The sequence below is a fragment of the Scardinius erythrophthalmus genome, assembly GCF_964197995.2.
Source record: "Scardinius erythrophthalmus genome assembly, chromosome: 2".
NCBI lineage: Eukaryota > Metazoa > Chordata > Actinopteri > Cypriniformes > Leuciscidae > Scardinius > Scardinius erythrophthalmus.
The window spans coordinates 47,730,544-47,746,507 of NC_138222.1; the positions used below are offsets into that span (position 1 = coordinate 47,730,544).

General features: G+C 38.6%; 1 protein-coding gene across 11 annotated transcripts in view; it reads right to left on the bottom strand.

Annotated features, from left to right (window-relative positions):
- Window positions 1–15,964, bottom strand: part of mark2b (MAP/microtubule affinity-regulating kinase 2b) — a 51,930-nt gene that overhangs the window by 28,284 nt on the left and 7,682 nt on the right. For all 11 annotated transcript variants that reach the window (XM_081350912.1, XM_081350920.1, XM_081350919.1 and 8 more), the window contains exons 2-4: window positions 4,127–4,297; window positions 2,933–2,986; window positions 1,070–1,118 (exon numbers count right to left, since the gene is read on the bottom strand). In XM_081350912.1, coding sequence (XP_081207038.1) covers window positions 1,070–1,118; window positions 2,933–2,986; window positions 4,127–4,297 — 274 coding nt within the window. The remainder of the gene's footprint in view (window positions 1–1,069; window positions 1,119–2,932; window positions 2,987–4,126; window positions 4,298–15,964) is intronic.

Sequence of the window (15,964 nt, forward strand, 5' to 3'; positions counted from 1 at the left end):
TTTACTGCAAAACTACTCTATTGGGGTTAACAGTGCCAACAACTGGTGATAGAAAAAAATCCTATAACTGATATAGCGCATCTACACCTCTAAAGCACAGCATTATTATTTCATGGGATAACAGAGAATGAGCTTTGAAGGAAAGCAGTGGTGATAAACACATCTCTTTTCATATAAAGCGCTTCAGGCGTTTGCAATGAAACCCACCATATCCGTCTTGATATGGTAAAGATTACACTTACAAACTGCATTAGAATGAGTTCCTGAGCTAGTAACAGTGACAAGAAATTTTTCTCATAAAAATCTCATCAGCAACCATAAAACCTACAAACGCGAGTGTGAAGGAGAGAGAGAAGAGAACAAAACCCTAAATGGAAAAAATTTAAATGTTCCAAATCCAAACAAGCAGCATCTAATAAAGGGAGAAACATTAATAAAGTAGAATTAGAGAAACGAACAGGCATTAGGAGTTGCGTTTTAAAGCTCAGAGCTATTCCATTCATCACAGTCTATTCAACGAAAACAGGCCACTACTGTTTGACATTAATGCAATGAATAAAATACATAATCCCTACTTTGTGTGTGTCGTCATGGAAAGATCAAGGAGCGTTTCGGATCAATCAGCTGTGATTTTGTGATGTGATACCAGCACAGGTATTTGAACACTCGGCCATTGAACAGAGAGAGAAAAGGCTCTGAATCCTCAGTGCTGCATCCTCAAAGGTGGCAGGTCTTCCCTTTCATATTTCAGCTCTGCGCTTTGATATTTATGAGCACAAGCTAAGCACTAATGAGCTGACGCTTCAGTCAGGACCACCGACACAGCAGCACAGGCAAACACACACACATAAAGACTTAAACACACTGTTACACTGTGTGCAAGTTTGAGCAAATGCACATCAGCACACATCAAACAGTCAATTCCTTTAGCATCTATGAAATCAAAGCCTCGGGAATGCTGATATCAACGATTTTCTGATGATTCATGCCAGATGCTGAAGTAAAATACTGTAATAATTCTATTAATTGTAGTGTGGCCAGTTAGACGGGTTCTTTCTGGATCACTCACCGATGTTCGGGTGATTCAACAGCTTCATAATTCTCACTTCTCGGAAGAGCTGAGGAAACACAGAAAAGAGAGAAGGTTTGAGAAGATCATTGGCCTTGACCAGGAACTCTTCAAGCCTGCGTTTCTCAAAAGCACCGTGAGCTAAATTGATCGTAGAGACCTTTGGTAGGCTTACGATGCTTTTGAGAAACGCTGCACAGGTCAATCCCATTTCAAGTTGGTTCAAGATGGTTTGCTAGGGTTAGGTTTTAAAGCAGTTTATAAATAAATTAAGTAAAAAACAATGAAAAATCTATGCATGAACATTTGCTATTGTCTGTTTAAATAATAGATGTAAATATTAGGGCTGACTTCTAATAGTCGAGGATTCGACGATTCGATTCGGAGAGGTCTGATTCGACTATGAACCTCATAGTCGAATACATGGGCGTCAGTTTGGTTTGAAATGTGCTGGGGACAGAGACGCATTCGCATTTTCAGAAGGGCTGGGTACCATTTTTATTTTATTTTTTCAGGTCATGTTTTGAAAGACGATGTCCTGTAGCTTACTAATGTAAATAAATAAAAATGTATTCAAAAATCTGCTTCACATTTTCAGCAGGGCTGCGGAGCGGCTGTGAGTTGACTCCACACGGTTCTCATGTGCGTTAAAAGCTTTACATGGTTTAATGTACCTAAACAATGATTACCAAATTCCCCTCTCATGTTGCTCCACATAACCACTTAAAATGATAAAAAAAAATCGAACCCAGAGTCCAATTATTATGGACGTTATCTGATATTAAGCGTTTCTGCTTCACATTTTCAGCAGGGCTGCGGACCGGCTGTGAGTTGACTCCACACGGTTCTCATGTGCGTTAAAAAGCTGACTCCACACGGTTCTCATGTGCGTTAAAAAGCTGACTCCACACGGTTCTCATGTGCGTTAAAAAGCTGACTCCACACGGTTCTCATGTGCGTTAAAAAGCTTTACGTTGTTTAATGTACCTAAACAACGATTACCAAATTTCCCTCTCATATTGCTCCTCATAACCACTGAAAATGGTCAAAAAATCGAACCCAGAGTCCAATTATTATGGACGTTATCTGATATTAAGCGTTTCTGCTTCACATTTTCAGCAGAGCTGCTGTGATATTGCTCCTCATGTTTATGAAATGTTATGATATATGTGTGATATATATGTGTTTTTTAGCTCTTTTGTTTGAAATGGAAAAAATCTAGCTGCTATCTAAAAAAAAAAAAAAGAAAAAAAAAAAGATTCGACTATCAGTCGACTACGGCAAAATCTAACGAATCAGATTCGACTATGAAAATCCTTAGTCGAAAACAGCCCTAGTAAATATGCTCTATTTTTGTGCAAACACAGATGTACTGTGGCAATCTGGGATTACATACACTGCCGTTCAAAAGGTCAGTAAATTTCAGTCAAAAACAGTAATAGTGTGAATTTAAAATAACTGGTTTGTATTAATTTTTTTATGTAACATGATCATTAAGTAATCATTCTAATATGTTGATTTAGTACTTAAGAAATCTTTATTACTAGAAGTTGAAAATGTTTGTTCTGCTTAATAAAGTGTGGAAAAACTTTTTTTTTTTTTCAGCACATACATTGTTAAAATTTCACTAGCAGGAGGAACAATGCAATAAACACATTTTTAATGTCCTCCAGGATTCTGTTGTAGTTACAGCAAAAAGTTAATGGCACATGACCGGTGTAGGTATGTGTGCGTGGGGATAAAGCAGAACCCGATCATTCCCACGTCAGAGGAAATCCTTCAGCATCTCTTCCTGTAATTACCCCCTCTATGCCCTCTCTCCAGACAGATATACAGATAAAGAGAGGAGATCTGCAGACTCACTTTCTGAAGACTAGAAGAGTTGAGCTGGGTCTTGTCTATGATTTTCACTGCTACCTGTGACAAAAGAAACACAAGCACATATTTAAACACATCTCTCAAACACCAAAAAAAAAAAAACGAGTTACAAACAAACAGAGTTACACTAGAAAGATGACTTTGCTAACTAATGAAAGCTAACTGTGCTTGCTCCATATTAGCATGTTTCTTCAACTTTGAGCACTACAAGCGCATCCCAGAGTTGATTTTAATAAAAGATTTCAACTTTTTCTTTTAGTTATATAAAAATCATATTAAAACTGGCTTGAACACTTTCCAAAATGCCTTCATTTATTTTTTTTACTTGTTGAAATAAATCATAAAATGAAACCGAACACCTTGTAATCAGTGTTGACTTCGCCTACATGATGGGATGTTATAAATTGTAACCCAATAAATATTTAATAGGTTTAATAAACCTATTAAATATTTATTGGGTTACAATAATTTCTATCAGCTTTGAAATAAATGTGACTCCCACAGTTGTGGTATAATTTTTACCCTACCAAACAATTTTGCTTGTTTAGCAAGACTGAAAAAGTTTTAGAGAAGAGCACGCTTTAGATGAAATATGAAACGTGTCAAAAAAGAAAGAAAGAGGAAAAAAGCATATTTGATTATTTATTTGTATCACATTCAATCTGATTTTCTCACATCCAATCCAAACCACTATCATACGTGATTTGAAATTAGTTTCCACTTCTGGGGCCAGTTGCATGAACACAGCTATTTTAATATGTTAAGACTGTGTCTTAAGAACTAGTCTGACCAATTATCAGTTAGCCACAGGATAAGTCGTACTTTCGTTTTCAAAATGAGACCAATCTAAGCTTTTCAGAAACCGATTTAAAGCAGTTATTACCAATCTTAGATGCCTAACTTGTAATACTTATCTAATCAGCAACAGGCCCCAGGTCAGACTGTGGCAATTTTGGACGCAACATGAATACCACAAGGCATAGTTGTAAGTTCAAATATCAAAACGGTCAACCCATTAAATAAGTGTACTACAAGTATCCACTATATGACTAACTAATAATTCGTTTTTAACTATGCATTATCTAGAACAAATCAGAATTGTCTGCAATATGTGTTACAGGGAGCTCATATAGCATGGACTCGTCTACTAGATCCACTATACACAGGAGACCTAGTTACCTCTTTAGAAGTGAGGACATGTCGGGCCAGTTTAACCTTGGCAAAGTTGCCCTTGCCGATGGTCTTCAGCAGTCGGTAATTTCCTATATGGGGGTTTTCATCCGCCGTCGGCACCACATTGCGAACACGCGGGACACTGGGACGCCCTCCTCCTTTGGCATCAGAGTGAGTCTGACAGAGAGATGGGATATAGGGATTAGAACAATGTTTCAGATGGTCAAACTCAGATGACACTCAAATTCAACTACATTCTCCCCCCTCACACACTCACACATACTGATAACTGTTTTAGACTGATTCACAAGAGGAAAATATGGCACAGACACACAGCAGCAGAGCAGAATACTGCTCAATCTTTTTGTAATGCTAAAGACACAGTGACGATCAACTGAAGTGAATACCTGACAATTAAGGGGTCAGAACCAGATCAGAAAGTTTGAGTGATATGTGAAAAATGAACAGAACCACAGCAGTTGAAGCAGCAGTTGGTGTGTGTAAATGTAACACCAAAGCAAGCCCAAATATACAATTATGGTAAAAGTAATAAATAAACAATCTTTTGATGGTATCAACTTACATCATAAAGCTTAAACCTGTGTTTTGCTATTTGTTAGCATCAGCATATAAGAATGATTTCTGAAAGATCATGTGACACTGAAGACTTTTCAGCTTTGTCATCACAGGAATACATTTCATTTTAAAATATATTAAAATAGTAAACAGTTATTTTAAATTGTAATAATATTTTACAATATGACTGTTGTTACTGTATTTTTTATCAAATAAATGCAGCCTCTGTGAGCATACATTTGTCTGTAATGTTTTAAATGGCAGTGTACTTAATGTGTATCTTAGCTAGCAAATGAGTAGGCATAAGGCTCAGAGAAACACATGCACACTCAAACTCGCTGGTTCCAAAGAGATGAATATTATGTAATGCATCACATGCACCATGTTAATGTATGACATTCTTCAGCATTGGTGAACATTCTCAATGTCCTTTTATTCTCAAACTCTGACCCAGCCTCCACACACACAGTTGTGAATCATTTTTTCATTATTACTGATCATACAAGTTTTAAAAATGACAAAAGTGACAGATCTGAGCAAATGACATGAGCAAAACTTGAACTTGCATCGTTCCCGAGTGGAGCACAACTCAACTTATTGGAGGATGTGCACTAACAGATATGAATCTTTAATGGATAGTTGACCCAAAAAAGAAAATTCTGTAATCACATCATCATGTTTTTCAAAACTTGTATGACTTCCATCTGCGGAACACAAAAGAAGATATTTCAGGGAAAAATGCATTTTTGTGTGTGTGTGTGTGTGTGTGTGTGTGTGTGTGTGTGTGTGTGTCCATACAATGGAAGTCAAAACTGTTTGGATATCAATAATCTTCAAAATATAATATTTTGTGCTCTGTAGAAGAAAAAAGTCAAACAGGTTTGGAACAACGTGATGGTAAGTAAATGATGACAGAATTTTTGGGTGAACTATCCCTTTAATAACACCAATCGAGGGAAGAATATGATGGGACAAGAGAGAGGAGGAGGCATAACCACATCAATCGTTAAGCGTTTTAGTGAATGAAAAATCCTAATCTCATGAGACCTCACTCACTGCTTTTTGGATGTTTTCCAAAACACCCGATTTTTCTTTAACCATAAATCCCAATTTCTCCCATTACCCCATTACACTGGAAAAACATACAGATCAGATCAGATTAGATTAGATTAGATTGGATTGGATTAGATTACAGTGGATTAGATTAGATTAAAACAGACGGGTCCATCTGCAAATACACAAACACACACAAATATGCTCCGTGCTTCCCTATGTTTTCCTGCTTTCGTTCCGTCACAAATAACGCAAGTAGCATCATGCTGCATTTATCGTTTTAATCTGTACAGATGTTTCTCCATTTTGTACTCAAGCGAAAGCGGACACAGAGCTCATTAAAGAGAAAGTTCAATCATCAAGAGGAACCCAGCCAACTCCATGAGCTCTGTGGTGCGATGTGTGTGTGTGCGTGCAAACCACAGTTCACATATCCGAGCGAGCACTGTACATCACGACAGCTCCGTCTTCTTCAAAGACCAACCGATCAAAGTTCAAAGCCATAAATGTAACATTTGACGTCAGCCCACTAAATGGTGCACACTCAGAGGTATGTCTTTAAATGAAGATGCTCTTTATTTCTTTACTCGTTTCACATGATGCCAATTTTGATGGCAGCTCAAGAGAAAGGCATGAGAAAGGCTGGCTGAAACAATACAGCAAAGCCACACTGTCTGTCTGAATGTGTATTCATAGGTAAGCTGAGCCAAGAGCAGTGCCAAAGGTCAGGGCATGGAAAGCAGGAGATTGACAGCGTGCTGACAGGAACAGAGGGGCAAGGACTTAAGGTATTAGAGGGCAAGTGTGCAGATATGCCTGGGGACTCAGATTTTAGACTTTGGTATGGCTTGTGTGTGCGCGTAGACAAGGGAGTGCTGATACAGTACATGCTTAAAGCAGAACTCATATCAATACATCACTCATAAACAGCAATGAAGCACAATGCACTTTTATAATGGCACACTCCTTCCTAGCTAATCAAGCAGAACTTCACCGGAGACCTGACCCATTGCATGTGCAAACATACTGTACGATAAAAAAAAAAAAGTGTATAACTTAAGCAAGAGTTATTCACAATTTAAAGCATAAACTCAGAACTCCAAAACCTAGTGAGCTGCCTGTCTAGATGACATTTTTAAGCATCAAAGCTGTACTAGTCTTGACACAAAGATTGTTCCAAATGTTTAATATTTGATTTTGGTAAAATTTTGAGCCAGGTATCCAACAATGCACTGCAAAAGGACAGCTACAACTTTCATCTCAGATGGCAGACATACACTACCGTTCAAAAGTTTGGAGACATTAAAGGGATAGTTCGGCCAAAAATTATATTTAACCCATGATTTACTCACCCTCAAGCCGTTCGAGATGCATATGTCAATCATTTTTCAGACGAACACATTTTCAGTTATTTTAGAAAATGTCTTAGATCTTTCAGTGGTCATAATGTCAAGTTATGGGGTCCACTCCTTCAAGTCCCAAAAATGTGCATGCATCCTTCACAAAAGTAATCCATCCGGCTCCAGGGGATAAACGAAGGCCTTCTGAGGGTAATCCGTGTGGTTTTGTCGTAAAAATATACATATTTAAAACTTTATAAATGAAAATAACTGGCTTCCGGCAACGGTCGACGTGTGTTCACGGGAGATGGATGCCGGCGTATGACGTAGGACGTAGAACAGCATTTGTTTTGTAACAATGTAAAATTCTTTACTGTCACCTTTGATCAAATTAAAAGTATTAATTTCTTCAAGAAAAGTCTAACTGGCCGCAAATTTTTTTAATGTAGATGAGGGTAAATTTGTTTTTACATTTTCTTTCAGTAATGAACTAAAATAGTTATATCTAATTAAAGATTAGACAATTTTTAATTAGCATTTGCATGTTGTATGAATTGCTTGTGCTTTTAGCTTAGCAAAATGCTAACATCAATCCCTTCAGGAATCAAATGTGATTATTAGTCAAGTCATTTTGTGAGTGTCACATGAGGAAGTTGTGTGGCACGCATGAGTGACCCTTAATTAAGTAGCTTGACCTGACATATAGTGTTTCAAATCAGTCACTTCCAAGTTCCATTTCGTTTAAGATGTTTACTTAAAGGGACAGTTCACTCAATAATGAAAATTCTGCCACCATTTACTCACCCGTACAAACCTGCAGGACTTACTTTCTTTTGTGGAACATGGAATGGAATTTAATGGAAGTCAAGTGTTTTTCAAAATATTTTCTTGTGACAAAGTCAATCATGTTCGGAACAACACAGGGCCTGAATTTCATTTTGGAAATTGGGGGGGGAAATCCCCCCTTAGGTGATTCTTATGGGGGGGGGGATTTTTAATTTGAGGGGGGAGTTTAGACTTTTTTTTTTAATTACATTTATCTCGCCTATGTATGATTACTTATTGCATTTTTACAATGGGGTAATTTTGTTCTAAAGAATTTACACAACTCAAGGAAGCTTGATTTCAATCTTTGAATTAAATTGAAAAAAAGTAGCACATACCAATAAAGAGAAAAAAAGAGAAAAGTTTTTGCTTAGGTCTAAAACTAGTATTCAGAAATACTACAGAGACTGAATAAAGTAATCAAATGTAAAATAACACTGGGTAGTATTTTAGTCCTGACTAAATTAAATACATTGGCTATTAATCCTGATTCCTTAAAATGAAAGCTATGTTTTGTTGTTTTGAAAACCAAATTAATCACAGACACATATGGCTGCTGTCCCTTTAAGAGCTAGTGCACGGATCCTGTTTTCATTATACGGTCACGTGCGCTTTATGCTTATTTAAGACATAACCGACTGTGTTTAGAGGATACTCAAGACCGAAATTGACATAATTTTCTTATGTTTTTGACTGTTAAAGCGATGTAATCCACGAAAAATAACTTTTGTTACCCGCGAGCTGTGTGTGAGGCGGTTTTACTCTATGTATGTGTGCAGAGAAAAAAATATCTCTCAGACAGCGCGCAAGTAGCTACCGAAGAGTTTAAAATCGCGTGAATGATTAAACTGGTGAGACTTAAAAAGACGTGCAAATGGTAAACTTTAGTTACTCGTGATGCAATGCTGGCCCGATTATGCAAGTGACAATTCCGTGTATCCCGACTCCCGAAAAGCGAGAGTATCGCTGCCTGCTGCGCGCTTAACGATTGCCTTGTGTAACCCATTTTGAGAGACGAGAGATATACATGGATTTCTCGGCGACGTCATCACTGCTTGCGCACGCATCCAGGAGGCAAAAAGACCCGCGGTCTTCTTACTGGAGTAAAGGGTTTAGGCTAGTAGCATGGTGGTGTTGTCGCTAAGTCAAAATGCCAAGGAGTTGTTGCGTAATTTATTTACGTGCAGGCCTATCTGTTGTGTTTTATCTGCTCATTTAAATTATACATGTTGCAAGTAATTCCAAATCTAGGCAAATGGAAGAGTGGGACAGAAGGAGGAAGTTGTATATATTCTTTCTATTCATAATTTGACGAGCTGCACATGACCACATAGCACGTAACTTAGTTGTATGCATCAAGGGATTTGTACGCTCTAATCATTTCTCTTGTATACACACTTGGCGTCTGAATAAGATAATTATATATATCAGACCATACAATTGCTGGCCACTTCTTGTCATCCACAATCCAAAGATCGTCATGTATTGCGTAGGGATCCGGCAAGATCTCACCATTGCTGAGAGTAAGTTTTTTAATATAATTGCCACGGTCGGAGGTACTAAGGCTTCCCACATAATCCATCGTAAAATCTTTGATTTACAGTAAAGTAACGTTATATGTGTGCAGTCATGAAATGTTTCAGGTCGTGAAGTAACATAAACAAGGTTAACTTATATAAAAGCAAATTCAGGCTCTATAGATGCTGCACTGCTAACATTGGCTATTACATTACTAACTTAGTCTAACATGATAATTCATACATGCATCACAGTATGTCCGGATTTTGATTCGTCAACAGTTTGACGTTTTACATAATGTTATATTAATATGAAACACAAACAAACAGATCCAACTCTGAAATTGCAATTTATTATTGAGTCAACAAGAAATTACAAACAATGCGACATCTACGTTAATTACAATGTTCTTTTACAGAACTCGGCATAACAGATAGCGGTTTTTTGCCTCCTGGATGCGTGCGCATCCGGTATTGTTAGTATACAAGAAACCCATGTATAAGACGCAGCGCCGCTGAATCACTCACGCTGTTTGTGAAATTGCGTCTCGCAGACAGTTTTAAAATGACTGATTTGATTTTATAATCTGTGTGGATTCATTTACTAATACAACCTACATGCTAAAGTGAATCAATGTTTGCGGGAATTTCCCGCATTATAAATGGGAGACCTGCGGGAATGATAAAAAATATGCGCAATACCCGCAATCCCGCGCCGAAATTCAAGCCCTGAGGAAAAGTAAATAAATTATGGCAGGATTTTCGTTTTTGAGTGAACTATCCTTTAAAGGGGTCATATAATGTCATTTTTGTACAAGCTAATATGATTCTTTAGGGTCTAAATTAAAAGTTTGTAATATACTTTAATTAAAAATTCTCATTAGTATTGTAAGAAAACACAAATTTTACCTGGTCAAAAACAGCTCTGTTTTCAGCACGCCGTTTGAGTGAATGTGTCTTTAAATGATAATGAGCTTTGCTCACCCCGCCCCTCTGTTCTGCGCATACACCGTTTGTAACACAATAACACAATAACCATAACGCGTTGTTTATTATAAACATGGGATTATGAATTATATTGAGAACGTCATACATAGAAAACATGCTGTAATGTACCCTGAGTGTAAACCTTAGACGCATTCATCGTGAAGCGTGCTAGCGATTTGCAAAGATTTATATAAAGGTTAATCAGAGCCCGTCTACGGAGAGCCTTGGCACTTCCTATCAGCCCCGTTGTATCGATCTTGGTTGCAGTTCCATTAGAATTCCACTGGAGGTGATCGCAGGCGAGTGCAGACTGAATGGGAGTCTATGGGGCTAGACGGCTAAATGTGTCTCTTTCACCCGATTGCCGTTGAGAAATCTCAGATTTTATTGTAGGTTTTGCAAGTTCAACATGGGTTATAGGTCGAAAGTTGAATGAACGAGCACTTATGTCCTTTCGATTTCTTACAGGTAGAGTTGTTGTTGCCCATAACACGCTAGCATTCTGCTAATGAACGCTGATTGGTCAGTGAAGGACTGATTATGACCAGAGATACCGCTTGATGGCATCAAGGCATCAGAAGCGGGACCAGAAACAAACAAAACAAAAACTCTTCTAGCACGTGTGTTTATCTGTGTCAGCTGTGTTGTCGATGCCTCGAGAGAAAACAAAGTGCAGAGCGCGAAAGCACCAAAGTGACTGAAGGATTGCCGTAAAGCAGTATCTCTGGTCGTACATGTATATGATGTCATTGACATTTTAAAAGACTTTTTAAAGCAAATAAGTGACTCTAAAAAATCTAACACCCAGCAATGTGTAATTTCTTTGCATCTCCTTTCGAATACAACATTCAAATTACTAGACAAAAAATTATATCATGAGAAAAGTGGATTTTGAGGAGTATAGCGCCATAGACCTCCATTCATTCTGCACTCGCCTGCGAGCGCCCCCGCATGGACAGAGATGTGTTACTGCAGCCAGTCCAGAAACCGGAAGTAACCAGAGAGTGCCAATTCTCTTCCTATTAGACATTCTCTGGTTAATAAAACGTTACACTCACTCACTTCTTCTGGAGGTGCAGCAGGAACACGAATAGTTGGTACTGATCCTTTTTTCAGGATCAGCTTCTTAGCAAATCCAGCTTTATACTGACCCTCGTTTGTAAAGCAGCCTGGTGAAATGATTCGCGCAAACATGAAAGCATTGACGTTGATTGTGGGGAATTCCCTTTGAAAACAAACTCAGCCACTGCCTCTTCAGCGGTTCGGATTTAGGAACATCAACATTCTACTCAGCGCTCCAGCTATCAGCAATGAACGCGCCGGTCGGCGCGTGCTATGATTGACAGCTCGCTCACGAGGGCGCAAGGGCGGGTCTGTGTTGAAACGCTGCTGTCAATCAACCATTGTGGGAAGGGCGTCGATTTTGGGACAGCTTGATTCAGGAGAGGGGGAAACATATAAGAAGATTAAAAAAAAACCACTGGATGGATTTCTATCATTTTATGATGGTTGTGTACAGGCACTGCCAACACACATTTCAGTACAATCATACTTGTAAAAGTGCATGTACCATTATATGACCCCTTTTAAGGCAGCATTAACTTCCTATGTCCTGCAAATCGCCACCCTTCAATAAAAACAAATAACTTCTTGTCGCTTCAAATTGCTGACAGAATCAACCATCTTTAGAAGGTAAATGTCTATGTAGACCGCAGACAGTTCACTAGGATTTAGAACCGAATCGGGGAGTCTCAAAAGGGCTAATTTTTATATCCTTTGGCATCTACCTTACTATTAAAGAATCATCTAGGACGAAGGTCAGTCTGGGTAAAATAAAATGCACTTTTTTCTGCTCTTTTTCTGGGTCTTTCCCTTGCTCCATATCATCATCTATCTCTCCTTGTAATTACACCCTGCACAGACACAGACAGCAGTGAGGATAGGATAATGTTCTCCCTGACAACATGCTGTCTGTGGCGAATCTTTTTTAGGTTTACTGTGAGTCCTGCTCACTTCAGCGTTGAACCTTAAATACCACCTTCTCCGGCAGCTCTGAGATCCCGAGTTTAGCTGACACTGGTTCAGCTCAGTGGGAAGCTCAAGACAGCTGATCAGACCCAGAAGCTGCTCGAAGTGCATCATATTGCTGCACAGCAAAGAATTCTGAGACCGGACCTGATGTTTATGGACCAGGTTATGAGTTTTAATCACTGATCTTCTAAACTTTCCTCAACAGTCTCTTTAAAAAAGCTGTATGAGTGAACCAGGGGTACCGGCAACCCAATAAACACAGATGCTGTAGTAGCTGTAAAGCATGCTCTCCTGTTCAGTTTAAAAAACACACATGCACACTTGCACACAATCCAGCGTGTCTTTGAAGAAGCAGTCAGTTGCTGGGTCGTGATTGCAGCGTTGCCATGGAGATCTGTTGTTCATCCTCATGCTATCTTCTCTTTTCTTTACCTTTCTAAAGGACAAGCTCCCTTTCCTCTCTTTCTCTCTCTCTCTATTTCCCCCATAACTTTTCTTCATCCTCTCTTTCTTACTTGGTGTGGCTAAAGTGAAATTGGGCGTAATATTCCAAGTAGAGAGAGTGAAGCCCATCTCTGTCTAGAAAAAGAGAAACTATTTTTCAATACACACACACACACACACACACAGATGCGGTCATACACGCCCAGAAAGCGACAGTCACGATGAAGAACTATAAATACTTCACCACCTACACATACACAATCTCTCTTCCTCTCTTTCACACACACACACACACACACACACACACACACACACACACACACACACACACACACACACGCACACACGCACACACGCACACACGCACACACACGTTTTCTACAAAATTCTGTTTTTGTAAACTTCAATCCCATAATGGTTCTAACTACATATTAAACAAGATCATACTATTTTTGAATGAGTAACTTTAACTATACGTTGTAATATAAACATCCAGACAATTAACAAGTCAAATTCAGCAACCATTCTGACTGCTTCTGTGATTAATATGTTAGACTGATCCAAACTGTTAAAGTCGCAATGAAACGAAGTAGCAACAGATCTTTTCTTCGGTATCGTGATGTACATCCGAGTGTAATGGAATATCGGAAAAGAAAATTGTGGAGGGGTGGGTTTAAGCTGACTAAATGATTGGAGAACATCACCAAAGAGAAGGCGTTTTCACTGGAAGATCGAGTTATGACATTCTAATTAAACATTAGAGGTCAAACAAAATACAAAAAATATATACTATATAGGCCTATATTATATAGCCTACATTATGAAACGGTCACAATGAAATCCAAAACATGCATTTACAAAATAGATGAGTAGTGATTTTTCATTTCATGCCAACTTTAACTTGTGATTCATTAAATGAACCATGCAGCAGGCAAGAATTATATAATATACAACTGATTTGACCTGTTTTCAAGTTCTAGGGAATTGTGTAATGAAGAAAAAGGATGGATGAAAGGAAGGACAGAAGAAGAAAATAAAGAAGGAAAGGAAATAATGAACTATAGCAATGACAGGAAAAAGAAATAGGAAGGAAGGAAGGAAGTTCGAGATGGATGAATAGTTTGATGGATGGACAGACAGACAAACAAATGCAAAAATTTCTATTTTTGGGTGGGATCATTCCCTGTTCGTATGTCTCACGTCACATCAAACCGGTCAGAAGAATCATACAAAGGCAGAGAAGGAAGGATGAACTGATGGATGGATGGATGAATGAATGGCGATCAGGGCCTGCAGGTGATGCATGGGGCTGTAAATCCCACACTGCCTCTATTTAAAACTAGAATCAGGAGGCAGCCAAGGGCACAAACAGAGAGCAGATGGAGTGTCTATCTCACTCTCCCTCTTCTTCATCACACCTCTCCCCTCGCTTCTCCAGCTTGTCCTATGTCAGAAAACTGTCAACAGTGAATAAATAATCCTGATATTTATACGCTCTCCCTCATTGAGCAGCAATTCCTCTGGGATATAGAGCTTCACCGGGTGGCCTGGCTCTTTCCGGGGCACTGCAGGGTGTTGTGTACGCCCTTCTGCCCGCATGGAGCGTAGATGACAAACAAATACACCTCTAGTGACTGTTTACCTTTAAAAAACATCTACAGAGAAAGACAGAGAGGGAAAAGTGCTTATAACTACACAAGTCAAATATAATTATATTTGTCTTACATAAAAATGCACAAATAAATTTGATATTCAAAGTCGGTGAACTGTAGATCAAGAATTGTTTTAGAATCAGATTGAGAGGTAGCCTACCTAAAGATTCCCTCCCCTAATAAAAACTGCCCAGAAAGGTATCAAACAGTCACGCGTTAATTCACCATATGAAATGAAAGCACTAATAAAAACTCAAAAAGGCACTGAGGTCCTAAATAAATCAGTTCAGAAAAAACAAGCATTGTCTCTGTCCTCTACATGACGTCAAGCTCCTGAAATCAGAGAGAAGGCTTCGGCACTCCCTTCAGTCAACTTTACACCCAGTGCAACTGGAAAGGCCTGTTTACACACACAGAGCGTTTTAGACTCTGGACTTGATCTCAACACGATGACTCCATGCACGGCGTCGTAAAAAATGCAAAGCCGTGTGTAAATGTGATCCCTGTTCAAGTTGCTGAAGGTCAGGGAGCTAAAGAGGGTTTATAGTCCGCTGTGTTCAGTCTCATATTAAGCTCGCACTTCAGCCATCCAACCTCATGTTTCCAAACACATCCAAACTCTCTGCTTTCTGACAGTATTCAAATTCCTCCCCTTCCCGAAAGGTAAATCTGGTCTCTTGTTTTTTCTAGGATACTTTCATTTGTTTGGGTGTGGTAGTTTCACAGAAATGTCAATGGCAAAGTTAATCCCAACTTTGAATATTTCCTTTCCACACTCTTGCTACTGCCTTTTTCAATACTATATTTTACACAGCTACCTAATTAATAGAACATTCATTCATGTGAATATGAAAGAATAAATGACTATTATCAGTGAAGCCGAGTGCAGATAAACCTTTAAATCAGTTAACCTGCAACGTAAAATTTTAATCTATCGAGCAAATTAAGATCTCAAACCCTGTCAAAACGTCTGCATTGGGCAGAACAACACAAGAAATAACAACTGATATTAGAGCAATTCCAAAAGGTCCACAAGTTGGTTGTCTGAATATAGTATCCACTTGATCAATACATTTACCAGAGCAGAGGTCAATCCTAATGTTACCAACCATGATTAAAAAGTCAATTTACAAATAACTAGGCCTAGCGCTTGACTGATTATTGTCTGATTATGTATGTGATTGAATTTACTCTCCTTTTGTACACTAACTCATTACAACCAAAGGTTACATTGGAACGAAGCCTGCAAAGAAGGCCGTGATTTTATGTCTTTGGGCACTTTCGCATTCAAGTTTTTTGTGACTTGTACATGAGGCTTGTAAGACTGCATTAAAAGGCAGCTTTGATAAATGTGAACAACAGTACGGTTCACTTTTGATTTGAAACAAATCCAGTTAGGAAGTGAATCACTACTGAACC